A 27,420-nucleotide genomic window follows, 5' to 3' on the forward strand; every position below is an offset into this window, starting at 1 on the left:
AAACTGACAGGCGGGCCTGAACGGGACGTTAGTGTGAAAGGGGCCTAAGGGGGCCGAATACTTTCGCAAGGCACTGTAAATATTAATGTACTGAATAATCTATTGAAAATCGCTCTCCCGAATCAATAACCGCCTTTTAGATTTTTTTCTCTAAATTAAAAAATTTTCATTATAAATCTTTGCATAGTTGCCAATTTTATTGACAAACTTCTATTTCACATTGTTAACCACTTATTTACCTGCAGTATAGTAACGGTTGGACGTGTGAAATACAGACGTTCTGTTTAATTATCAATAGGTTATGGATTCTACCGAGAAGTGATAATGGTGATAAGTCCAAAGTACGACACTCCCATTTTGTGGGTGTTTCCCTTAATTGTCAAGGTGTTCATGTGACTCAATATTTTAATTTCATGTAAATATTTGTCTTTTGTCAACCAATAAATGTAACTATTTTGTATGATCACTTGTCTCCGTGAATAAGTTTCACATGTATAGACTGTCATACAGATTTTGTATCTTAAAAATATCTTCATTAAAAATTACTTACCGTATATACTCGAGTATAAGCCGAGATTTTCAGCCTCTTTTTTGAGGCTGAAAGTGCCCCCCTCGGCTTATACTCGAGTCATCGCTGTCTGCCCGCTCGATCAGCGTGTCGAGCAGACAGACAGCGGCCATTCTATTCAAAAGCCGCGCCTCCGGCTCCGCCTTCGCCTGTGATAGGCGGAACACTGAATTTCCCAGCAGCCTGTGTTCCGCCTATCACGGACATCGTATCATCCTCGTACTACGGACGAGGATGATACGACGTCTGTGATAGGCGGAACACAGGCTGCTGGGAAATTCAGTGTTCCGCCTATCACAGGCGAAGGCGGCGGCGCAGCTTTTGAACTTTACAATGGCCGCCGACGAAGAGGGCACGGGACGGAGGCAAGGGAAGGCACGGCACGGGACGGGACGGGACGGCGGCGGCAAGGCACGGCACGACACGGGACGGATGCAAGGAGGCAAGTCACGGCACGGGACGGAGGCAAGGCACGGGACGGAGGCTCGGGACAAAGGTAGGCTGGACACACACACACACACGGATGGAGACACACACAGGGATGGATGGATGGAGACACACACACACACAGGGATGGATGGATGGATGGATGGAGACACACACACACAGGGATGGATGGATGGATGGATGGAGACACACACACACAGGGATGGATGGATGGATGGACACACACACACACAGGGATGGATGGACGGACACACAGGGATGGACGGACACACAGGGATGGACGGACACACAGGGATGGACGGACACACACACACAGGGATGGACAGGCATGTCTCACCCTCGGCTTATACACGAGTCAATAAGTTTGCCAGTTTTTTTGGGGGTAAATTGGGGGCCTCGGCTTATATTCGGGTCGGCCTATACTCGAGTATATACGGTAATACTGTGTGGGAAACTGTCCTTAAAATGCACTACAGTAACAAGCATCTTAATACCTCTCAAACTTGTCAAAATTCATACTTTGATCAAGTAGCAAGCTCCAACACTATAGCATCAGGGAAAGAGTTATGTAGCAATCATAGCTTAGACAAGTTGGCACAAGAGGTCTGCAACTTTGACCATTGAGCCAAATGTCAGACAGACAATGTAGAAAAAGCATTGTGCACCAATATACAAGCAAAGCCCAAATTATATTTCCTGACAAGCGGAACTCTTACAAATATTGCAGGCTAAAGACTTTTGGATCAAGCCTCTAATTAGATTTGTCCTGCCCTAAAACACACACAAAAGTACTACAGTTTATTTTCTACAGAAGGAATTACATACCAATCTTCACTGAACAAAGCTCACCTGAACTTGTCGAATAACATTAGCCAGTCTTTTGCCACATACTTCTTCATTTTTAATAGATTCATTAATACCGCCATCAGCTATAATACTAAATATTTTGGGTAAATTTGAATTGTTGGGTCCTAACACAATAGGGTTATTACTGTGGATATGAAGGAAAAAATGAATAAATTAATAACCAATATGCAACATTAAAGCTAGCTGTATTAGGTATGGTACATATAAAAAGTCTAGTCACCCATTAAAATCTCAGGTTTCTGTGGAGTAAAAAATAAAAAAAATTCAGAACTTTTCCCACCTTTAATGTGACCTATAAACTCTATACAACTGAAATCTTTTAAGGGCAGGAAGTAGGATAAAAAAAAATAAAAAATATGGTTGAATACGTGTGCACACCCTTAAATACTTTGTTGAAGCACCTTTTTATTTTATTACAGCACTCAGTCATTTTGAGTACGAGTCTATCAGCATGGCACATCTTGACTTGGCAATATTTCCCACTCAATACACTCCATATCTGTCAGATTGTGGGGGCATCTCCTGTGCACAGCCCTCTTCAGATCACCCCACAGATTTTCAATCAGGTTCAGTTTTGGCATCTGGCTGGGCTCTTCCAAAACATTAATCTTCTGGTCAAGCCATTCCTTTGTCGATTTGGATGTATGCTTTGGGTCGCTGTCATGCTGAAAGATGAAATTCTTCATGTTCAGCTTTCTAGCTGAAGCCTGAAGGTTTTGTACCAATATTGACTGGTATTCGGAAAAGGTTTGTAATTCCCTCTACCTTGACTAAGGCCCCTGTACCAGCTGAAGAAAAAAAAGGCCCCAAAGCATGATGCTGCCATCACCACCATGCTTCGCTGTGGGTATGGTGTTTTTTGGTGATGTGCAGTTTAAACCAAACATTATCTTTCGGAATTTTGGGCAAAAAGTTCAACCTTGGTGTCAGACCAGAAAACGTTTTTCCACATGCTTTTGGGAGACTTGTGTTTTTGCAAAACGTTTCCAGGCTTGAATGTTTCTTTGTAAGAAAAAGTTTCAATCTCGCAATTCTACCCCATATCCCAGACCAGCGTTTCCAGTCCTCAAGGCGCCCCAACAGGTCACGTTTTCAGGATTTCCACTGATTTGCACAGGTGATTTGATCAGTTTCACTGCCTTAGTAATTACCACAGCCATTTCATCGGAGGGAAATCCTGAAAACATGACCTGTTGGGGCACCTTGAGGACTGGAGTTGAGAAACACTGTCCCAGACATGAACAGGAGATTGTTGCCACATGTATCACACCAATACTTGCCAGATATTCCTGCAGGTCCGAATATTTTATATACTGAGGGCTTGTTCACATCTTAATGTATATTACTATATATGTAACATACATGTATGTGTGTACATAAGCTGCAATGCTTAATAGCATTGCAGGAATGCCTTTATTTTTAACCCATGTCAGGTTTATGCATTTCAGCGAGTAATGTGCTACATATCATCCCAAAACGCTGTACAAAAATGTATAAGGCAAATGGTCTTGTTCTGTTACAACGTATCCCAACAGTGCTGATGTGAACAAGGAACTAAATTGAGAACAATTTTTTTGACACGTTTTATAATAGATATGGAATTGGAGATTCAAATCTTTAAAGGGGTTGGAAAGGTAAATGTTTTTTTCACCTTAATGCATTCTATGCATTAAGGTGAAAAAACATCTCACACTGCCGGCGCCCCCAGTTCCCCGTTTTACTTACCCGACCCCTCGAAAGTCCCGCGCTCGCTCCAGCCGTCCTCTTCGCCACTCAGCCTGGCCGCTCATTGGCTGGAGTGGATGGATTGAAAGCAGCGCAGCCATTGGCTTGCTCTGCTGTCAATCAAATCCAATGACGCAGCGCACCGGGGCGGGGCCGTGTGATACAGCGAGCGGCTATAGCCGCCGGCTGCATCACGGGAGCGTACCCACAGGTGTTTTTCACCATGCGAGGGAGCTCGCATGAATGTGAGAAGTACCTGCGGGAGGAAGCAGAGACAACTGCCGGAGGGACCTCAGAAGAGCAGGTTTGAAGCCACTCTGCAAAACGAGCTGCACAGTGGGAGTATAACATGTTTGTTTGTTTTTTTTAAATAACAAATTCACTTTTAAAAATGTAACCCAATTAAACTACATAATTACCATTCACTATAGAAAACCTACTTTATTGTGATGCAAACAACTAATTTCTCACATTCCTGCAAAACAAATTCACAGAAATGTGCAGTGATGGGGGAAAATAAATAAATAAAAACAAACTTACACTGATCATTTATGTGCTGCAACAAGCCCAAACCACAGAGGTCCACCATCTTACACCATACAGGACTTTAAGGATGCGCTACCGTTAGGTTCCAGATACCAAGGTACACCTTCAGCGGTCTGGTGGTGTCAATGCCTTAATGGGTCAGGGGTGTTTTGGTGGAAAAAAGGGGACCTACTCACTGAGTGCATGGTCATAAAGTTATGGCTAATCTGTGTATATTTATCCTTCAGCAATAACAGGCTTACCTTTCAATAAGGTCACAGAGAAAGTTGAAAGTATGAACTGCTTCTTCTTTGTCCTCATGCAGTGGTAGCCATGATACCCAGTGGGGTAAGACTTCCTCCACGTTTATACAATCAGGCCTGAACTTCATTATTTTTCCTACAGCTGAAATGCAATTCTCTGTTGCATTAATATTCTCTTTGGTTTTGGAGTCAGCAGCTTGGATAACCTGAACAAGCAGCGGAAGAGCTTCTACAATACAGAAATAGGCGAGACTGCATGAAACATCCATGCCTCTCAATCACAATATACATGCATTGAAAAGCCACATACCTGTGCAGAAAGGACGATAGTTATCTCCACCAAACTGAGCCATAACACCAACACCATAAGCAGCTGCCTGCCGGACTTCCGGACTGTTGTCACAGATTGATTGCAGCAGGGGTCTTAGAAAGTACTCTGCATATTTGAAGGAAGTGGGACTGCAATGTTCAATTATATCATCAAAGATACAGAGACCCCACTGTCTGTCTGGCCAGGGCCTGTGAGGACACTGTTAAAATACATAAAAGGTAAATGTGAAGTATCTATACACCAAAAAAAATGAAGTACTAACTCAGACCTTTTCAGTATGCAGGATTAGCATGAGGGGAATGCAATGTTCTTCTTAGACTAATACAGGCAAGTTTCACAAGCTCCCATTTATGTATTCAGCAGTTAGATTTTATGCTTCTAAAATGGCACAAATACTTGAATTGAATGAACTAGTCACGATTTATGAATTAAAAAATAAATAAATAAAAAGTTTTAGTCAATTTAACTAGGGTGGATTAAATGGTCATTTTCACTTTAGTTGTCAACTTTTTAATTCAACAATAAACGCACTGGTTTTTAAGACACTGATCCCCCTTCCGCTTTGATGCATCTAAAGAAAAATAAATAAATAAATCCGCAATCGTACAGCTTCAAAGCAAAACTAAACCAGAAATTAGGAAAATTAGGCAGCTTTTTATTGCAGAACAAACATGCTATGTCTGTTCTACAATAAGACATACATTATGCTATACAGTGGAATAACGTCCTTACAGGATGTCTCCAATTTACAAGCCAACCTCAATGCTCTGTCTAATTGGGTGACTATGTGGCAGATGAGGTTTAATGTTGAGAAATGTAAAGTTATGCACTTTGGGGCTAAAAATATGTATGTATCATACATGCTGGGGGGGGGGGGGGGGAGATACAATTGGGGGAATCCATAGTGGAGAAGGATCTGGGACTTTTGGTAGATCATAATCTCAATAACATGCAATGCCAAGCTGCGGTTTCCAAAGCGAGCAAAGTCCTTTCCTGTATTGAGAGGTATGGACTCCAGAGAGATCATTTTGCCCCTGTTCAAATTAGTAAGACCTCATCTGGAATATGCAGTTCAGTTTTGGGCACCAGTTCTCAAAATGGATATCGGGGAACTGGAGAAAGTGCAGAGAAGGGCAACCAAACTGATAAGAGGCATGGGAGGAACTCGGCTATGAGGAAAGCTATGAATTCATTCACTCTTGATAAGAGGAGATTAACCTTCCTGGCGGCATGATTAGTTTTTGTTTTAGGTGCTGAAAGCGGTACAATTATTTTGTATGGAAATTTGGCGTTTTATATTGTAGTCCTGTAATTCTTAGGAATAACTCTTAAATCTGTTCAAACAAGTCTAGCAGACATCCCGGGTATGCTAAAGTTTATAATAAATAAAAATTATTCAATAATATAATCAAATCCAAAAACACTGAAATTTGCTGATGACGAATTTCCCCACATATCGCCATCGCTCAATTCTGCAAGTGATTATAATTCTAGTTGGTTTAAAATCACTTTTGACATAAAGGGACACTTTTTGGTTGTTATGGACAATCTCCAAATTCTAGGCAGAAAAATATAAAAAAGTGCACGCAGGGCACTGCAAAGACTAGGGACAAAGGGGGTGTGTAAATTTTTTTTTACACAGTACTGTAATCTGTAAGATTACAGTACTGTGTTTTAACTTTTTTGAATTTGGCGCCGATCTCCACTCCAGTGCGCCGTAACGTCGCAGGGAACAGAGCTCAGCGGCACTCGGACACTGTGTGAATCGAGCGGAGGACATCGCTGGATCCAGGGGACAAGGTAAGTAACTTCTCCCTGTGTCCTCCCTATATCCAGCAATGCGATCCCGAGTCTGGCTCAGGGTTACCGCTTATGGTACTGAAATCCCAACCCGAGCCAGACTCGGATTACCACCAGGGAGGTTAAGGGGGGATATGATTAACATGTACAAATATATAAGGGGTCCATATAGTGAACTTGGTGTCAAGTTATTCACTTTACAGTCAACAAAGACGACAAGGGGGCACTCCAAGTCTAGAGGAAAAGATTTAATCTCCAAATACAGAAAGGTTTCTTCACAGTAAGCTGTGAAAATTTGGAACAGACTCCCTGCAGAGGTAGTTCTGGCCAGCTCAGTGGATTGCTTTAATAAGGGCCTGTATTTCCTAAGTGTACAGAATATAACTGGGTACTGACATTTATAGGAAACGTTGATCCGGGGAAAATCAGATAGGATTTTTTTGTCTGCTTTAGCAAATTGGATCATGCTCTGCTGGGGTTTGCATTCCTCTGGATCAACTGTGGGTATAGAATTTGGTATATGGGATTGTATGATTTTTTTTTTGTGGTTGAACTGGATGGGCGTGTCTTTTTTCAACCTAACATTACTGCTCAGTTTTACTGAATGTACACTGAGCTGTTCATGTGCAGCACACACTGGCTGTGCCAGAATGACGACTTGGCTCCCATGTGCATGCTCCGAGTCATGTCATCCTCCGCCTATCAGTTAGGAGGATAAAAACCTGACACCCAAAAGTAGCCTGTGGAGAAAGGACAGCGGCTGTAAATTGTTGAAAATGAACGCAAGTATCTTGTGGATTTAGTTCCACTTTAAAATGATCCTCACTGGCTGCATGTATTTTGAAATAACGTGTACTCAAAGATCATAACAGACTCTGAAGTCAGGTTTCAGTCTAACAGCACCTGGTGTTAGAAATTTAAAGGCTACAAAGTTTTTGCTGCCACTGAAAAAAGTAAGGAGCAGTGTTTAATGCCTCTGGTGTAGAATTTGAAGGTTCACTTCTCCACAGTACCTACACTTAGAGCAGTGGTTCCCAACTCCCTTTCTCTGGACCCACCAACAAGCCAGATTTTAAGTATTACACCTTGGGGAGATGCAGACTAGAACATTGCAATAATCTGTGATGCATCTCCGTTATCTTGCAAACCTGGCCTGTTAGTGGGTCCTGAGAACAGGATTTGAGAACCACTGACCCTGAGGTTTGTATTATAGGGGGGGGGGGAAAAAAGGGTAAAGGGTAAATTTGGAAACAAACAACAATATTTAATTTTTTCTATTTTAAAAGAAATCCAATAAAATCAAATTGTCATAAATTTAAGCCAAAATGTATTCTGCTACATGTTTTTGGAAAATTCCGTTAAGTGTATAATTGGTTTGTGTGATCACGGACATATGTACGCAAATGATCATGTACATGTGTGTAGGTGATCACGTACATATGTGTGCAGATAATCAGTGGGACATGTGTTTTTTTTTATTTGGGGACATGTGTGTTTTGGGGACATCGTGTTTTACACTAGACTAGTGATCAAAAAGCTGTAAAAACAGCTCATACTCACTGATCACCAGCCGGCTGCAGCGATCTGCTCTCCTCTCCTCAGCGATGACTTCCGTGAGAGGAGAGCAGAGCAGATTGCCTAGCAACCGACTTTTTGTTTACATCACATGATGGCCATGATTGGACACGGCCGTCATGTGATCAGGATGGCCAATCACAGAGCCCTCCTGCCGATCCGAGATGCGCCGTGTCCGGGTGACACGAGCACATCGGGATCGCACCGCTGCGCGGGCACACGATCGCGCGATCCCCCTCCTTCTGATGGACGTTCAGGAACGTCCAGTCAGAAGGAGGTGGCTCCCACCTGGCCGTATATGTACATTGGCCGGGTGGGAAGTGGTTAAACTTAAAAACAAATTAAAAGGTCAACTTACAATCAAATTAACAATTAATGGCAGCAACTGTTCGAACCACGGCAACACTTTTTCTTTGTAGCTGCTGAATATCGAGTGCAAAACGTCAGCGACTTTAGTCAAAATATAAACATCATTGTCATCCTGTGAAAAACAAAGCCACGAGAAAAACGTTTCAAGAACACTTGTTAATGCAAGTTTCACATCCTACATCTCTTATGAAAGTTTTGCTTACAAACCTCAAAACTAAAAACAAGGAGGGTGTCTCATAATTCTTCAGTAACAACCACTGCTACAAAGAGTATATCAATAGGGTTTTGTTGCTAAAATCACTAACGTCATATATAGTCATTACAGTTAACCTTATTAAATGCCAACAAGTAGCTTTTTACAGCAGAAAGAACTCTGCATGTCTAGGTACCAAGATATCATCATCATCATCATCATCCTAAAAGCTACATTTTATAGTGATTTGTATCAAAGCACATCTCCAAAAAGGACAGAAGGGTACAGCATGTAAGATATGGCACCAATTAAATGTGCAAAAAGTTTGGATTTTGGTTAGCTTGTAAAATATTTTTTGGAGTACATCATAATCATGACTACCTGAAAGTGACATAACTAAAGTAAACACTGGTATATTAAAAAATAAATTAAAAAAAAAAGGGGGGGGGGGGGGGGTTTAAAGCTCCCTGTACAGACATGACTCCTCTCTTGGGGGGGACCTCTCTACAAAGCCACCTACAAGATCTCCTTCCCAAAACTGGGTGTCCACAGAAGAGTGAACACATCTACCTGGTGGAACCTGGTAAAGGTGTGAAGGAAAAGCCAGGCAGTAAGCCTTTCAAACATGAAAAGCTTATACAAGCTTGTTCTCCTTAGCATCTTTTTATCCTTCTCCGAAGCATCCTAACAGGTCTGCAAAACAGACAAGCCCAAGTTGAGATCCCGTAGAAACAATGGTATCTGCGCAGGTGAAACAATCTGTGCAACATCTTGCACAAGGGCTTTTACCAAGGAAAAAGACTTGAAAGGTTCCTGAAACATAATGGGTAAGGCCAAGCTCAGTGCCTTGATGGTAGTCAAAATTACCATTTTAGACTGAAGGCAGGCCAAAATGTGCACAACATGCCACCAGTGATAAAAATGTACATCCCTCACACTAGGAGGAAAAAAATAAATAAATCTTTCATGTATGGTAGTGCACCTTCCTGAAGGTCAACTTCCTTGCCTTGAGGGTAGTAGGGATTACATCATCAGAATACACCCCTATTCATCAAAGCCAGCGACTGTAAAATACTATGGAAGAGCAGACAATGCAACAGCAAGTTTGGCCCATCTGGAAGTGCATTACAGCTCATCTACCAGAAATTTAGCATGTTCACATGCCATGTTCTTTTCCAAGCAGGTGCGATCAAAATCACAGGGAATGCCCTCCATCTTTATCCTGCACAAAAGGCAGGGACAACATTGAACTGAAGGAAAGATTGATCAAGTAGGGGAAAAAAATAAATCTTTCAGGAACTCCCAGACAGCTGGACAAACTCAGACAGCTCCAAAATCTTAAGGGCTTGGCAAACTCCAATCAGAGAGGATGCCTAAAAGGTTCTCCAACTTCTTATATATGGTGGCCTTAAAGACTGGGGCTCTAATCTACCAGGACACATTAGGGTCCTATTCAAGCAGGAAATGGCTGAGTCAATAATCAGAACTCTTTAGTGTTGAATTCCTCCTCCACAATGTACTGTTCAGTAAATCACTTTGGAGGTGAAAATACCTTTTAGGTGAGCCCATCGGCATAAATTACTTGCTGAAAGCTAGGGTGCTCTGGAAGAGATTTAGGATGTTTTGGCAGCTGCCATGACCTTTGGAGAAGAGAATTCCAGAAGTGGCACCCTCAAGTTGGTGCAAACCACAACCATTAGGAAAGCCCACTATGGTCTCGTGTCCGAGACAACCCTGGACCTTGAGGATTCCTCCTGGCAGGACTTGTCTACAGAAATTCCCACTCCTCAGATTCCTCCTCTTCCTGAGGACGTTTTTCAGACACCTTCTGTGTAAGGTGAGCAGCATGCCCCCAAGGTGTTCCAAGCAAGTAAACCCCTTAGAGCTCATCACGCAAACCAGAAATAGCTGCAGAAAAATCCTCGTGGACACAAGTAAATGGAGGAATGTGCCCTAAGATCAGATAAGGGCAGGGATTCTGAACACTTGGGATGCCATTGCAGAGCGAACTCTGCAGAGGACCTTTCCTATGAGATTTGGGAGCACACGACCCTTTGCAATGTGGCAGTCACCCTTGATAAACACATGTCCCCAGATACTTGCTGTACTCTGGTGCGGAAACTACTGCTCTGTGCAGGGTCTGTAGCAGAGCTACCTGTTCCAGAGGCACTCCCCAGGTGTTGCAGGGTCAGCAGACCCAATTTTCACTCATCCTGCAGGGCTTCGAATTTCCTGGACCCTTGAAACTGTAGATACTGCTAGAGAAGTCACCCAGTAAACTGTTCCCTTAAGATTGCTACCCACAGAATTCAGGGCCAACTGGCACTGTTACATGCAGTACCCGCTTTCGCATGCTGCGGTCAGTAGGCAAAGTTCCTCTTGGACTGGTGCAAAGCCTTCATTTGTATCAGGGATGTAATAAAAAAAAAAAAACAAACACATGACCCAGGAATTTGGGGACTAAAGCACAAGAAAGGAGCTCCTCAGACATGTGTACATCCAAGGACAATAGCTAAAACAAATTAGGCTAATTGGGGCAGGGAGGGGTTATGTCTGGATGGGGATTTCTTCTTTTGTGGCCAGTGTCCATTCACCTGAAGGTGGCAGCATAACCAAAGCAGTCATGAATATGAAGTCCTGTGATGAAAGCATAAGTTCCTTGGGAACTTGTTACACCTGTATTTAGGGTGGGCCATGTAACATGCTCCAGCCCCTCTCCCTTTGATAACCCTCATCCTGCAACAGCAGACAGGGTTCCTTTAATAGCACCTGCTGTCACTTTACAAAAAGCAAATGGCTGTGGGGGCTCCACCCACACGGTCAACTCAGATTCCTGTAAATTAATACACTACAAGTACCATCTGCCATTAGGGCAGATGGACTTTGTTTTCAATGGGCTACAGGGCAGCCTGTTCACCGACATATCCCTCCGGTTTTCAAACAAAATGCCTGTACAGAGGTACTAGCTGAAAGACATGTCTACAGGAGCCAACACTGCACCTGTGCTTTCCAGGCTCCTGCAGAAAAAAAATAAAAATGCACATCTTTGTGTTCAAAAATATGGAGATTTTTCCTGTAAAAGGTAAACAATTTTTTTTATACTATATATATATATATATATATATATATATATATATATATATATATATATATATATATATATATATATACATACATATATATACACATATACACACATACACATATATACACACACAATCATAATGGCAACAGAAACTACCCAAGTGAACCTGATCAATTACAATTCAATCTTAATACAGTGTATTGCCCCCTTTAACATCAATGACAGCTTAAAGTCTTTTGTGGTATTTGTGGATAAGGCTCTATCATCTCAGATAAACTGCCCATTCCTCTTGGCAAAAAGCCTCCAGTTCCTGTAAATGCTTGGGCTGTCTTGCATGAACTGCATGCTTGAGACCTCCCCAGAGTGGCTCAGTGATATTGGAGGTCAGGAGACTGAAATGGACACTCCAGAACCTTCATTTTATTCTGCTGTAGCAAATGACAGGTCGACTTGGCTTTGTTTTTGGGTCATTGTCATGTTGGAATGTCCAAGCACGTGCCATGCATAGCTTCCTGGCTGATGAACGCAAATGTTCCTCTAGTATTTTTTGATAACATGCTACATTCATCTTGCCATTCATTTTGACCAAATTTCCCGTGCCTTTGTAGCTCACACATCCCCGAAAAACATCAGTGATCCACCTCCATACCTTTCATCATAGGCCTTGTTGACTCCTCTCCAAATGTAGCATTTATGGTTGTGGGCAAAGCTCAATTTTGGTCTTATCACTCCAAATTACTATGCTAGAAGGTTTGAGGCTCGTCTTTGCTGTATGGCACATTATAAGTGGGATACTTTGTCGCATTTGCGTAGTAATGGCTTTCTTGTGGCAACTTAACCACGCAGCCCATCTTTCTTCAAGTGCCTCCTTATTGTACATGTTGAAACTGCCACACCACGAGTATTCAGAGTGCTGTAATTCACCTGAAGTTATTAGTGGATTTTTGTTTGCATCTTGAACAAATTTTTATGGCAATCGTGGCTGAAATTTTAGTTGGTCAACCTGACTGATTTGGTTTCAACAGAACCCCTCATTTTCCACTTCTTGATTAGAGTTTGAACAGTGACATTTTAATTCCTTGGATATCTTTATATCCCTTTCCTGTTTTATACAGTTAAACTACCTTTTCCTGCAGATTGACAATTCTTTTGCTTTCCTCATGACTCAGAAACCAGAAAAGTTAGTGCAGCACTGGATGAAAGATGCAAGGGTCTGTCAGGAGTCCAGAAACTCATTGACCTTTTATACACACACTTGTGATCCGTTTCCTTGTATTTAGTGAGGATGGTTACCTTAATAGCCATTCAAACCCCTTTGTGCCAACGTGTGTGCATGATATCAGGCCAAAATCACCAGGGTATGTAAACTTTTGATCAGGGTCATTTGGGTAGTTTGTTGCCATTAGGATAAAAAAAAAAAAAAAAAGTAAACAGTTGCTTAATAAATTACTTCAGCCAAACATTAACCATGAGTGAAAATGGGCAAGAAAACGAATTCCAGGGTAAGTAAACTAAAATATATTATAAATACATTATAAAAAACAGTTAACATGTACAAATTAGAGTTTTCCTAATTATTCAGTCTAACAGTAGGCAGACAAGTAATACAGTGAGGGGAAAAAAAATGATTGGTCTAATTTTAATAGTAGGTTTATTTTAACAGTGAGATCAAAAACATCCAGAAAAAAAAAATCATTTAAAAAAGTTATAAATTGATTTGCATTTTATTAGTGAAATAAGCATTTGACCCCTTCGCAAAACATGACGGCATGCTGGCAATCAGAGGTCAGACATAGTTGGCCACCAGGTTTGCACACGGAGAGGATCTGCAAAGAGTGGGACAAAATCCCTCTAAGTCTTTAAGGTTGAAGCTGTTTGGCAACTCGAACCTTCAGCTCCATCCACATTTTCTATGGGATTAAGGGGTGACTGGCTAGGCCACTCCAGGACCTTAATGTATTTATTCTTAAGCCACTCCTTTGTTGCCTTGGCCGTGTGTTTTGGGTCATTGTCATGATGGAATTCATCCACAACCAATTTTCAATGCCCTGGCTGAGAGAAGGAGGTTCTCACTCAAAATTTGATGGTACATGGCCCCATCCATCTTCCCTTTGATGTGGTGACATTGTCCTGTCCCCTTAGCAGAAAAAACACCCCCCAAAGCATGTTTGTCCCCTCCATATTTGACGGTGGGGATGGTGTTCTTGGGTCATAGGCAGCATTCCTCCTCTAAACACAGCAAGTTGAGTTGATGCTAAAAAGTTTGATTTTGGTCTCATCTGTCCACAACACTTTTACCCAGTTCTCCTCTGAATCAGACATTAAACTGCAGACAGGAGTGTACATGTGCTTTCTTGAGCAGGGGGACCTTGCGGGACCTGAAGGATTTCAGTCCTTCATGGCGCAGTGTTACCAATTGTCTTCTTGGAGACTATGCTCCTGTGTAGTTCTGGGCCAATTCCTCACCAGTATTTAGGATCATTGAACCTCCTGAGATCTTGCATGGAGCCTCAGACCAAGGGAGATTCAGTTACTTTGTGGCCCTTCCATTTGTGAATAATCGCACCAACTGTCGTCACCCTCTCACCAAGCTGCTTAGAGTCTGTCTTGTAGCCCATTCCAGCATTGTGTAGGTCTACAATCCTGTCCCCGACATCCTTGGACAGCTCTTTAGTCTTTGCCATGGTGGAGAGATTAGAATCAAATTGCTTCTGTGGACAGGTGTCTTTTATAGAGGTAAAAAGTTCATTAAGAGCAATCCCTTTAAGAGTGCTCCTAATCTCAGCTTCTTACCTGTAGAGAAAATACCTGGGAGGAATCTTACTGACTGATCCCTTATCTAACACTTATTTCACTCATTAAAATGCATTATAAAATGCAAATCCATTTATAACTTTTTGGAAAATGTGTTTTTCTGCATATTTTTTTTATTCTGTCTCACTGTTAAAATAAACCTACCATTAAAATTAGACTAATCATTTGTCAGTGGGCAAACGTACAAAATCAGCAGGGGATCAAATACTTTGTTTTCTCCTCACTGTACCTGCCCTTTACAAGTACTTTTACATTTAAATGTTCAGAATGGCTGACAACTGCATATAAATTTACTCTTAAGGGTCTATTTATTTGGGGGGGGGGGGGGGGGGTCACCGCCCATTTCCCATGATCCTTCTATTGACTCCAATTCTGTGTTTTCACGATTGCAGCATTTCAGAAAACCCTGCATGAATGCAAATGAAGCAAAAGCATAGGAAATAAGCAGAAAATCAAATTTCACACATCTAAGATATTACAGGGAATAATTGCAACAGCTGCAAATGCTGACATTGACATGAATTTTCTTTTGGTAAGTGGAAAGATTTACATGTACAGTTAATAGTTCTGGAACCAAATGCATGTCTGTCCCTGCTGCTTAGCACAAGATGTGACCCAAAAGGCTCAATACTACCAAAGTTTTGGTGGTTTCCCCCCCCATATTTACATTTGACTAATAGGTCGAGGCATTTGCTCATTACAAAGACACACATAGAAAGAGGCATTAATGTCTTCATTTCCAAGCACAGAATTCAAATCTACCTCATCTTGCAAGGACTCCTCCACTTGCTCGTCATAGTCTTCATCTTGTCTTTTTACTAAAGTGTCAAAATAAATATAAAAATTTAGTATACAATATTTTAAACAAGACTTATTAAAATTGACTCAACACAGCATTTGAAATCCTGGATAGCTGCTGAAATGGGTTTGTACCTACCATGAAAAGATTTAATGTACTACACAGAATTACAATTGGGTTATACCGCCACCTCCAAGTAGTTAGGGCACTGGCATTAAAGCAATAAGCCAGCCCCTGTATAACCCCTCTACCCAGCATAACTCGTTTGTTTTTTCTCTACAAAAACACACACGGGTGCAATATGTGTCCCTCCATGGATTACAAAGGTTTTGAGGTAGAACAAAAGATTAAAAAAAAAAAAAAAATTACTTTACTTGCAGATTCCTTATCTTGGAAGGCAGTAAAGGTTTGTATTCAAAGACCATAGGTTATATGCAGGCTACTTTCAAGAGATTGGACACTGGCAAAAATGATCTAAGGCAGATCAGACCAGAAACCAGACTGAAGAATAACCAAAGTATGAGTGATAGAATATTTCCTTGGATTCAGCCGTGTTCTCGCACCATGCAAAGACCCCATGTGCAGCTAGAAATGTTGTGGGGAGTTGGATGTGCTTGCGCTGAGTAAAGTGGAGAGAACTGTCACAATTACTTATATACTTTAGGACAGGGGTAGTGAATTAAAATGCAAGGAGGTCCGGTAACTACATTTTTCTGGCCAAGGTCCTATTCACAAGTTCGTGCCATGAAAGATTGTAAGTCTTTCCTTTTTGGGCGCAAGCCGCACTCTGGTGCTTTTAAGGTTTCCTCCACACTCCGGCAATACTCTAAATGTCCCCATCACAGGGTCCCCCTTACATCAGGCGCCCCCCCAAAAAATAAACTGTGCCCATCGGCATGCCCCTATGGTGCAGGAGATGGGGCGCACGCACAATGTCACTGGTTGCTAGGAAATCCGCGGTCCTAGCAAACCAATGACTGCTACTACACTGGCAGCTTGGCGGTGCGGGCAGGAGCGCTGTGTGGGCAGTGCTCAGACCGCAGGCTGCCATTTAGTGATGGCTGCTTTAGGACTTAAATTTCAACAGCCATGCTGTTAAGCCAACGACAGGCATTGAGCAGCAGGAAGGAATAGAGGGCCTTGAGCCAGCAAGTTCGGTCCATTTAGAAGAGGTCTGTGTACCATGTCCTAGGTCAATTCAGTGTGATGAGAAACAGACAGACACTCTTTCTGCAGACAGTCTTTATCGGAGGGAGTTGTAAACCAAGCTTTGGCTTGAAAACACTGGCACCTATAGTCACCTTCTAGGCTAGGGCATGGGAATGAATACGACCTTGCGGACCCCAGGGCAGAGTTGGGGAGTAACCGTGCCAGAGACTGTCTGGCTAAATAGAAGCACTAACAGTCCAGGATTGGATTTGCTTGTTCCACGCTGTTGAGCATGTTGGGCTTGAAAAGTTCTAGCGTTAAACAGAGGCAAAGAAGCTACCATTAAGCCTAAAACCCTCATGCAAAAGAGCTGGAGAATGTGGTTTTGATCTATCTGAGTCTCTGCATGTTGGACCTCAGGGGAGAATCTTCCTGCAGAAGGCTTCTAGCTTGGGCTTTGTACAAGGTTGAACCAAGGGAAACCAGACAGTGAGGGGTGGAGCGCAGACTTTGGAAAGCTGGTCATTCAGCCTATATTTTGAAGGAAATGAATTGCCCTTGAATATTGCCAGACAAGGTTATGAGTGGTCCCTTCAGTATTAGGTCATCCAGATATTTAAAGAAAAAAAAAATGCTACAAAGGAATAAGAATAGACTTCAATTTTATTAGACAAAAAATAAAGAAAGTTTTTTAAATAGTGAATGTGGGAGTATAATTGGTTAAATCCCCTCGGGTATCTGTATTTTGTAGAGTGCCGTAAAGGTTAGAACCGCATGTCTTCCAACTGGAATGTAGCGGTTTCTGACCTGCATGCTGTACATATGCTTGGATACGCTCCTCCAGAGCTCTTGCTTAGGTCTTCCCTATGTAGTAGGTGTCACATTCCATGATGTAAACCACGCAAGTCTGACAATTCGCAAACTGCGAAGGCTTAAACGTCTCTCCATTGGGAAGACGAAAGGATTTCTCCTTTCCCATCAGTGGGAAATATGAGCAGTGGCCACAAGGAAAGGAGCCTACGATGAAACTGTTTGGATCTTTTAGATTCGCTTCTATACTCACTTTGGACAAGCCTGTCCCTTATGGATGTAGCCCGCCTATAGGAGATTTAGGGTCAATTGGAAATAAAAGGTTTAAGTTTGGGGTCATCGGTTAGAATGTTCCAATGTCATTGAATGTTTTTGATGGCCCCATGTTGACGTGAAAAACGCATAGTAAGACGGGTGCAATTGGATTCAGAGTCGTTTTGGGATTATAGGATGGTTGTTATAGGCTTTTAGGCAAGAACAGCTGTACCACGTGCTAGAAAGTGTGTCAGTTGAGCAATTTCGACGAAGTCGCAAATATTGCCCGTAGGGGATGGAATTTTTTAATGGTACTGGATGAAAACTGTCTGCGTGGAGAACAATGTTCCCTGCAGTAGATTTACAATACAGGGTAACTATCGTAAGTGTCGAGAAAGGTAACACTGCTGCGGCTATGGTTCATAGTAAACTTCAGATTCCAGTTTTTTACGTTGATCACATTCAGAAATTCTAACAGTTGAACCGCCGAACCCTCCCAGATGATGAAAACAATGTACCCAAGCCACTTAGTAATGTGGCCAGTGTACTCAATGAGGTCCTTGTCATCCCAGGAGGGATGCTTCCCACTCCCCCAGGTACAGATTGGCGTAGGATGGAGCACAGCATGTCCCCATCGCTACTCCCTGCACCTGGAGGTAGTGTGAATTCTGAAAACCGAAGTAATTGTGATGTAGTATGTAATGCAACCCATCTAAGAGGAAGGCAATAAGAGCGGGATCATATCTGGAGTCTTGCTCGAGCACTCTGTGTACTGCCGCAAGACCTTTGGCATGAGGAATGCTACTATACAGGGCCTCTACATCTATGGTAACAAGAATAGATTGATCCGATAAATTGAGATAGTTAATCCCCCGGCCGGGGGTCTTTGGTGGGATCCGATGAGGGAATCTACCCCGATATAGGTCCAGGAGACACTGTGCAACACGATGCAAGTGGCAATTATAAAAGATATGATGTAGTTACAGTGATCAGATATATCACATTTTGTTGTTTTTCTTGCATGTACTTTAATTTATGCTACTGCTTTTACAGCGTACAAACCCTCTGAAGACCGGCGGGGTCGAAACTAGTTAGTGTTACCATCATTGTAGCATTTGACCATTGTACATTATGTGTTGCAAATGCTCCCACTTGCGCTGGTGATTTAATGTTTATATCTCCTGTACCACAGCTCTTATTTTAACCAATTATCCTCCCACATTCACCATTTAAAAAATGGTGTCCTTTTTTATGTTTTGAGGTCATCCAGATATATCCTATGAAATGAATGCCTGGATTAATAGATTCCTGGCAAATTTTGCTCTAATGAAGTTATTAGGTCATTGCTTTAGTAGCCCTAAATTTAGGGAGGATTATCCATTTACTGTGTATTGATGCCTGTTATCACCATTTTGACTACCGTATATACTCGAGTATAAGCCGAGATTTTCAGCCTCTTTTTTGAGGCTGAAAGTGCCCCCCTCGGCTTATACTCGAGTCATCGCTGTCTGCCCGCTCGATCAGCGTGTCGAGCAGACAGACAGCGGCCATTCTATTCAAAAGCCGCGCCTCCGGCTCCGCCTTCGCCTGTGATAGGCGGAACACTGAATTTCCCAGCAGCCTGTGTTCCGCCTATCACGGACATCGTATCATCCTCGTACTACGGACGAGGATGATACGACGTCTGTGATAGGCGGAACACAGGCTGCTGGGAAATTCAGTGTTCCGCCTATCACAGGCGAAGGCGGCGGCGCAGCTTTTGAACTTTACAATGGCCGCCGACGAAGAGGGCACGGGACGGCACGGGACGGGACGGGACGGGGGCAAGGCAAGGCACGACACGGGACGGAGGCAAGGAGGCAAGGCACGGCACGGGACGGAGGCAAGGAGGCAAGGAGGCAAGGCACGGCACGGGACGGAGGCAGGCTGGACACACACACACACACACACATGGATGGAGACACACACAGGGATGGATGGATGGATGGATGGAGACACACACACACACACAGGGATGGATGGATGGATGGATGGAGACACACACACACACACAGGGATGGATGGATGGATGGATGGAGACACACACACACACACAGGGATGGATGGATGGATGGATGGAGACACACACACACACACAGGGATGGATGGATGGATGGATGGAGACACACACACACACACAGGGATGGATGGATGGATGGATGGAGACACGGACACACAGGGATGGATGGATGGATGGATGGAGACACGGACACACAGGGATGGATGGATGGATGGATGGAGACACGGACACACAGGGATGGATGGATGGATGGATGGATGGATGGATGGATGGATGGATGGATGGATGGATGGATGGATGGACGGACACACAGGGATGGACGGACACACAGGGATGGACGGACACACAGGGATGGACGGACACACAGGGATGGACGGACACACAGGGATGGACGGACACACAGGGATGGACGGACACACAGGGATGGACGGACACACAGGGATGGACGGACACACAGGGATGGACGGACACACAGGGATGGACGGACACACAGGGATGGACGGACACACAGGGATGGACGGACACACAGGGATGGACGGACACACACACAGGGATGGACAGGCATGTCTCACCCTCGGCTTATACACGAGTCAATAAGTTTGCCAGTTTTTTTGGGGGTAAATTGGGGGCCTCGGCTTATATTCGGGTCGGCCTATACTCGAGTATATACGGTATGTACCGATTCCATTTTACTTCATAAAAGAGGCAAAGCACTTGTGAACACCCTGGGTGCAAAGGAGAGTCCAAATAGTAGGGCTACAAACTGGAAGTGATATTCTCCCACCGCAAAAGCAGAAAGCGTCAATTTGCGTGAAAGCTGGAGATGTGTATACATCTTATATATTTATCGATGGCAGAAATTCTCCTTGTTGGAGAAACACCATATCTAGGTAAAGTGGTTGTAAACAAAAACACACACACAGCAAGACAAAAAGGCATAATGAGCTAGTATGCAATGTATACTAGCTCATTCAATACCTACCTTGGATAAAAGCTGCTGCAGCGGGCCCAGCGGCACACAGCTGCGAATAGCGGCATGTCTCCTGGAGTTATGTCTTGGTTTCCAGCTCTACGATTGGCAGGCATGAGTAAGCCGTTTCTTCAGTGAGCATGTGCCGACATTGGCATATGCGGATACAGTGAATCTTTCCTAAACCGTGCAAGTTCAGGAGATATTCATGGTACCTACAGGTAAGCCTTATAGGCTTACCTGTAGTGAAGAGTTTACAACCACTTTAATTTCAGTACACAAAGAAATCTGTTTAGAGGCTTTAAAGCGTTTGTTACCCAAAACTTCATATTCCTGACCTGTGCTTGCAGTACCATGTACTTGAATGAGAAAGTATATTCTTTGTATGCTTCCTTTATGTGAAATCTCTGGTATTGCTGCCAGTCCCTCTGCTTTTCTATTAAAAACTGACCACACTAAGCAGCCGAACACTGGTCAGTTCTCTAGCCATGCTGCAAACTCATCCTGCTCTTCTCCAATGAAGATACTTGTCCTGACACCCCCCCACTGCAGAGGCATGCACTGGGAAGCTCAGTGTCCTGACAGTTGTCCTCCTCCCCCCTGCTCTTATGCAGCTGAGAACAGAGGGAATGTGATCACTTACCAAAAAAAGGAAAAAACCCACACTATTTTTTATATCTATACAAAAATGTTTTGCCTTTCAGGTCTATTTTAAACTGAATGAGTTTTACAAGGTGATCATTTGCAATCACTTTAAGTATGGGACGGATGACCCCATTTGGTATTGGGCCGCTGAATAAGTTTGAATAGAAACCTTAAAATTTGTTCTAACTGGTACAACACCTTTTTGTGGTTAGTACAAAGCATTAAATTTGCTTGCCTTGGAGTTAAAGCTGGCGATTGGAAGGAAGGTCAGAAATAAGGATGGGGCAGATCTAGAATCCCCTATTGCAGCCCTGACCAATTTGACCCAGAAGTCCAGGGCATCTTAGATTCATCGTGCGCCCCTTCATCGTGAGGGGGCTTCTGGTCAGGCTTGAGTTATGACTACAACCTTCATTTGAGCTGACACCAGGGAAGAACGAAAAACCTTTTTACTGAGCAGATGTAGTAGCTGTACCAGAAGGGGCCTTAGGATTTTTCTTAAGCGGCAATACCACCTATCCCTCAGTGACTTCCTTGAGGAATTTTTCCAAAGGATTCCACCTGACTATCAAATAGGCATGAGTGGAAGACATCTTACAAGCAATTCAGCAGACTAAGCTTTTAAATTAAAAAAACTGCACATACTGTATGCACTGTGATAAGGGACATTCTAGAGACTTTGCTAATTACATTCCCTAAAGCGCCAACACAAACAAAGCTTAAAGGTATCTGTTGCAATTGTTCTAAGTTTGGAGTCATTAAAGACTCATCCAGGGTTAGATTTCTAGTTTAGCTAGCAGTAATCTGTCAGATAGGGCAGAAATTGCCTGCTGCCAGGTATGACAGGTATCTACAGAATCCTTCAAAGGAAAAAGACATCCTCAGTAGGTAATGCAAGGTTGTTAAGAACTGAAAATGCAGGATCCACTATGTGAAGTCAATTTATTTTTCTAATTATTTTCCATAGGATAAAGCTCAGCAAATATACTAAGCATCCTTTCAGGCTTGGCATCAATCTGCATGTACAGGAATGTAAACATACCTTGTGACCGTAATAGTCAGTGACAGGTACTCTTTATGCACATGAAAGTATACAAACCGCTAAGAACGTTGCCTTTGAATACTTTAGACATTTGAAAACTGGCACCGTGGGCGGAAGGGCTGTTGCCTTCCAGGTGACTACATCCGAGACCCGATCAAAGCCAATTTCCAGCTTTGTTAGTGTCTCTGGCCAGCCGGCAGACGTGCTGGCTTGTCACTCAGGCCTCCTGGTGGTACCGGAGAGGCTGGGAGAGCGGAAAGGTGGGGGGGGATGCGCCCTCCCGTTGCTTAGCTGCATTCATTGTTTACTAGAGAGCATACTGTGAGCTCTAAAAACATTACCAGGGTGATGCATGCAGCTGCAGGCATCACTTTGGTACAACCACTTGAAGCCAATGAGGTACAGGTACATGATTTGGCAGCAAGTGGTTAATGTACAAACCAAGTAAGGAATTAAAAACATGAGATGTATATAAATAGGAAAAAAAAAAGCCATTTTGACGCAAACCAATTTGCAAAACATTTTATGGAAACCTACCTTGTCTTAATTCTTGATTTTTAAAGTGCTCTTCTAATTTGCTTTTGAGGATTCCTCCAAGTTCTTCAAAGTGTTCACTGTTTAAACATCCATCTCCCATAACCTCAATGCACTACCCAAAAAAACAAAAGAATATTCAAAAACTTATGTAAACAAGGCCTATAACTAAGTTTAATGCTTACTTAATGCAGAGAAAAAAAAAAAAAAAAAAAAAAAAAAAAAAAAGTTAAACTTCACATAAAAGTGGATGTAAACCAAATTCATGAAATTTGACCTGTAGTAGACACATACTGGTCCTCAAGCGCTAAAGCATGTGAACCGGCGACATTTTGCACACAATCGCTTTCATACTTTGAAAAGTGCATACGTGCAAAGTGAGCCGTCACTGCAACAGACGAGCCTGGGTTCCATGCTGGTTATGGGCATCCATCCCTCTTCCTTCCCGCTGGCAGCTAGTGGTTGTGTCATCCAGGCACACTGCATCTCTGGCTTGGCTCCATTGTCTGCTTGCAGCATCCCCCTAGTGAGACTTGATTCCTTAGCCTCCCTTCCTGGATGGCCCATACAATCCTGCAGCTACAGTTTCCACACACGCCTGTGCACTTAGACCTCCCAGGCACCTTCCCCCTCCCTCAATGAAGATGGAATCTTGATCTGCATGGATACTGGCACCCCTCCATGCCACGCCAGCTGGTCTGCTAAAGGATGTTAACCCTTCAACGCCCACAGTATCCAGTGTGGCATCGTTGGTGGTTTCAATCTATTTTATTTAAATCTCTCAATCGTTTATACACTTTTTTGCTCATCGAGGAATAAACCACCTAATACATTGAGCGCTGTCCATCCTGTTTTGTTTGTTTCTATCTGTAGTGTTTACTCATCTCTCGCGAAAGCCCTAAGTCCCATGTCTTCTGCTGTTCTCTTCCTCTTAGCATTCTGACAAGTTCTCAGACAACAGATAAAACCAGCCTGAAAATTTATGTCGTGATGGTGCACAGAAATAGATTGACAGCTGGCTTATTCACAGCTCTGCACATTTCTTCCTTTCTCTGCATATGTGGGAGTGGTTTTCCTCCAATCAGCTGTCACACGGTTTGCTAAGAATCCACACCCAGTGGTGGAAAAGGAAGAGAAAAAAAAAAACTAACACAATGAGCATTTTCTTAACAGTCTAGAAAGTTGAAGACAGCACATATACACAAGTAAAAATGTATGTAGGGAGATTGGTTTCATTTCTGTGCATCATCTCAGACTCACTTCACTGAGTATGTGAGGGTTTACATCCACTTTAACATTACACAACTGTAAAAATCTTTAAAAAGCAGGAGGAAAAAAATGTAAATACACAAACATTCTGAAAAAAAGGTTGACTATAACTGTTCCAGAAAGTGGAATACAGAAATATCCAATGTTGATATAGCCATATCCAAGGCACAGGGCTGAGGCTGGTCCTTTTTAATTTTACAAAACTATATTGCTTGCAGCAGAGAAGAGTCACACTGATGTGGAGGTGCCCGATATACATTTGTAGGCTTTTTCTAGTTTTGCCAGGGTAGGTTACTCTTCCACCAATTCAAAGGGTTTGACTTCTTGGCAAAAGGGCTTCTCAACTAAATAAGCCTGACTCTTCTTGAGTATTAATATCCCTCTTATGCTGCCCCTCTTTAGTCTCTCAAAACACATAGCAAGGGCTAGTCCGCCCTGTGTTTTGTGCTCAGCCATTTGCCGCCGCTTCTCCAACTTTCTGCTAGCTTACTTTTTTAAATGTTCTAGTCCCCTCAACTCCTAAATTTAATGCAGTGCTAATCACCAGCTGCAAGGTGAGACTAGTACAGCAGATAATGGTTCACCCCTGCTTGTCCTTCAGGACGTTAGAAGCTTTAATTTAAATTGTAATGCCTTAATTTACCTCCAGTCTATCAGCCTCCAGCTTCTCTGGTTTCAGATGTTGATCTTCCCTGCAGAGAGCCCTTACATGACTTCCTTCTCCAGCCCAGGACTACATGGCCTATGAAGAATTGCGCCTCAACATTTACAAGCCGACATATGAACGGCGTTACTGAGCTGCATGTGTGCTGAACTATGTATACTGACATGTAAATAACGCTTTCTGTATGCAGGCCAACTAATCGATAATGAAAATAGTTGACAACTATTTGCATTACTGATAATGTTGGTTAGTAGTGTCAGCACTAGAAAACAAGTAAACTTTGCCAACAAGTCACTGGTCTGTCCAGTGATTATGTAGCCAACTGTCTACAAAATATAAAATTCCTGCCATTTCAGATTCATCTTTTTAAAATTCCGGAACTTTGTGCTTTGGCCTCCCACTATGGTCTGTCTGTCGTCCCTGTGGATAGAAACCCCCCCCCCAAATAAAAAAACCCACACAGGACTCACCTTAGCAAAAGAGTGCATAATCTCTGAAAGCACATCTGAATCAGGCTCAGTTCCTATCCCTTTGATCAGAGCATCACACATGAAGTGCCACATTTGTGTCAGGTAGTCAGGGCCACGGACCCTAGCACATTCCAAAAGCAGTGGCATGGACTCTGCAGCTGCAACTCTGACGCGTATATAAAAGTTAGGGAGAAATTGAGAACTTCTGCATGATTATAATTTTGAGGTTTGCTTTTGAAAAACAAAGGGCCTTAAAATATTTAAGGATAAAGGCACAATTCCTTCTCTAGATATTTTTCTAGAATCATAAATTTAAAAAACAGTAAGTGGTCTTGTAGTTCTGCCCATTTCTTCGTATTACATTTTGGTTCTAAAAAGGATATCATCGTGAAAGTAAAATTTAAGCAACGGGACCATCAGTTTTACAACTTGCTCCGTATATTCAACAAAGCCCTCCTTCAGTTCTTTAGCATAACAGACCTTTAAAAAAAAAAAAAAAAAAATCAAGTTAGATATTTCACATTAGATTACCCATTTAGATGGTCATTAAAACATTTATGCTGCCCAACTGAAGCTTTACTCTTCTGTTCAGTTTGCTGAAGGATGATCTTATGTGTACACATATGACCACTCATGTCTATGGGCAGCGTTAGAAACACGGTTATACAATAGGATACCTTTAAAGTATAATTGTCACATGCAGAACAAAAACCAACAAGATGTTACTTTTTATTCTGGCTACCAATTCTGTAAAAGGTTAGTTGTGCCCTACTTAAAAAAACTTTGCTAACTGCTTTGTGTGGACACTGCATATTCAATACAGCTGCACCTAGAGAAATGTATATTATACTACAAGATTAATGTGGACACTGACAGTTTAACTGAATAGTTAACACCTGCATATGCAAAAACACTTTTCAGGGTGAAATATTTCTTATTAAAAATCTTAATACTCACCAACATTTGACATGCAGTTGCTTTTTCTTCAAGTCCTGCAGTTTTAATACCAAAACTCTGCTGATCCCCCAAGTTAACAAATTCCCAGCCATCATCATCACCCATGCTTTCCATGTCTTGAGCTGTGATAAAAAAAAAAAAAAAAAAATTGATGCAGGATAATCACTTGTTTCCCCAAGCTTATTCCGACACTTAAGAAAAGACATGCTCTCATGATCATCTCTTGAGACATCTGGAGCGTATTGGACCCCATATGTCTCCACCATCCTTGAAAGCATCCAATCAAAGCAAGATCGGTTTGATCACATGCTGTGTGAAAATGAATGGAAGCCGCGCCAATAGTGCACAAATTTGGCGAAGCCGCAAACAAAGATTTCCCTTCTATTGTAGTATGCATTACCCATTATGAAATATGGTTCTTATTTAATGAACCTTCCCCAATATATTGCCAGTTAAGGTTAAATCACGTTTGTGAGATTTTTTTCAATCAAATTTATAATCGGGTACTGCCCTGTTGTGAATATTTTATCACTCACACTTATATTAAACTTAAAAAAATTCACCCTTACAATTATAGCCTTTTTTCTCTTTGGTCCTTTTATTTATGTTTGCACGGACACACAGGGCACCTTTAATACTGGTTCCTAATCAATGTTCCAAATGATCTGTTCCCTTCAGAAGTTAACCATTTGCTATTGCCCATTGTTTTTCTTTTTTGCCAGCCCTTTAATTTCACGTTGCTCTAGTAGGCTCTATGGTTGTTTCTATCCAGTATCTTGTTTTCCAACGTTGCCTAGTCCCCGGTTTCCATTTACCATGGGCATCGCATTAGTTAAGATGGCCGCCTCTGAAATGTATGCAATCAGCATTATTCCCCGCATCGCCATCATAGCTTTGGCGCATGCACGATGACGCTATGTCCACAGCAGTGACATCAGATGCCGACGCTCCGGAGAAAAACAAATACGGGGATTAGCCCCGTCACCTTAAGATGAGGCAGTGTTGCAACACCTCTCCCTGCCTTTTGTTAATCTCTACATCCGATCTAGGACTGGTAAGCTCGATTTTATTCATATAACTTCACTGCTTAGTTGCCTTTGCTAGATGTCTGGGCTAAATTTAATTTCAAAATCCTGGATCTCTTCTGCAGGGGTGATCAAATACCACCAAAAGAAAGCTCTATTTTGGGGGGGGGGGGGGGGGGGAGAGTGGATGTTTAGGAGCAGTCTCAAATC

General features: G+C 42.5%; 1 protein-coding gene across 1 annotated transcript in view; it reads right to left on the bottom strand.

Moving 5' to 3' along the window:
- Window positions 1-27,420, bottom strand: part of IPO5 (importin 5) — a 71,805-nt gene that overhangs the window by 9,023 nt on the left and 35,362 nt on the right. The window contains exons 17-25 of the mRNA XM_077482996.1: window positions 26,186-26,307; window positions 25,612-25,708; window positions 25,229-25,401; window positions 22,829-22,940; window positions 15,325-15,380; window positions 8,460-8,582; window positions 4,706-4,925; window positions 4,396-4,624; window positions 1,865-2,006 (exon numbers count right to left, since the gene is read on the bottom strand). Of these exons, the coding sequence (XP_077339122.1) occupies window positions 1,865-2,006; window positions 4,396-4,624; window positions 4,706-4,925; window positions 8,460-8,582; window positions 15,325-15,380; window positions 22,829-22,940; window positions 25,229-25,401; window positions 25,612-25,708; window positions 26,186-26,307 (1,274 nt within the window). The remainder of the gene's footprint in view (window positions 1-1,864; window positions 2,007-4,395; window positions 4,625-4,705; window positions 4,926-8,459; window positions 8,583-15,324; window positions 15,381-22,828; window positions 22,941-25,228; window positions 25,402-25,611; window positions 25,709-26,185; window positions 26,308-27,420) is intronic.

This window comes from Lithobates pipiens, unplaced genomic scaffold (assembly GCF_037356315.1).
Source record: "Lithobates pipiens isolate NorthernLeopardFrog02 unplaced genomic scaffold, aLitPip1_a1.2 Scaffold_16, whole genome shotgun sequence".
Classification (NCBI taxonomy): Eukaryota; Metazoa; Chordata; class Amphibia; order Anura; family Ranidae; genus Lithobates; species Lithobates pipiens.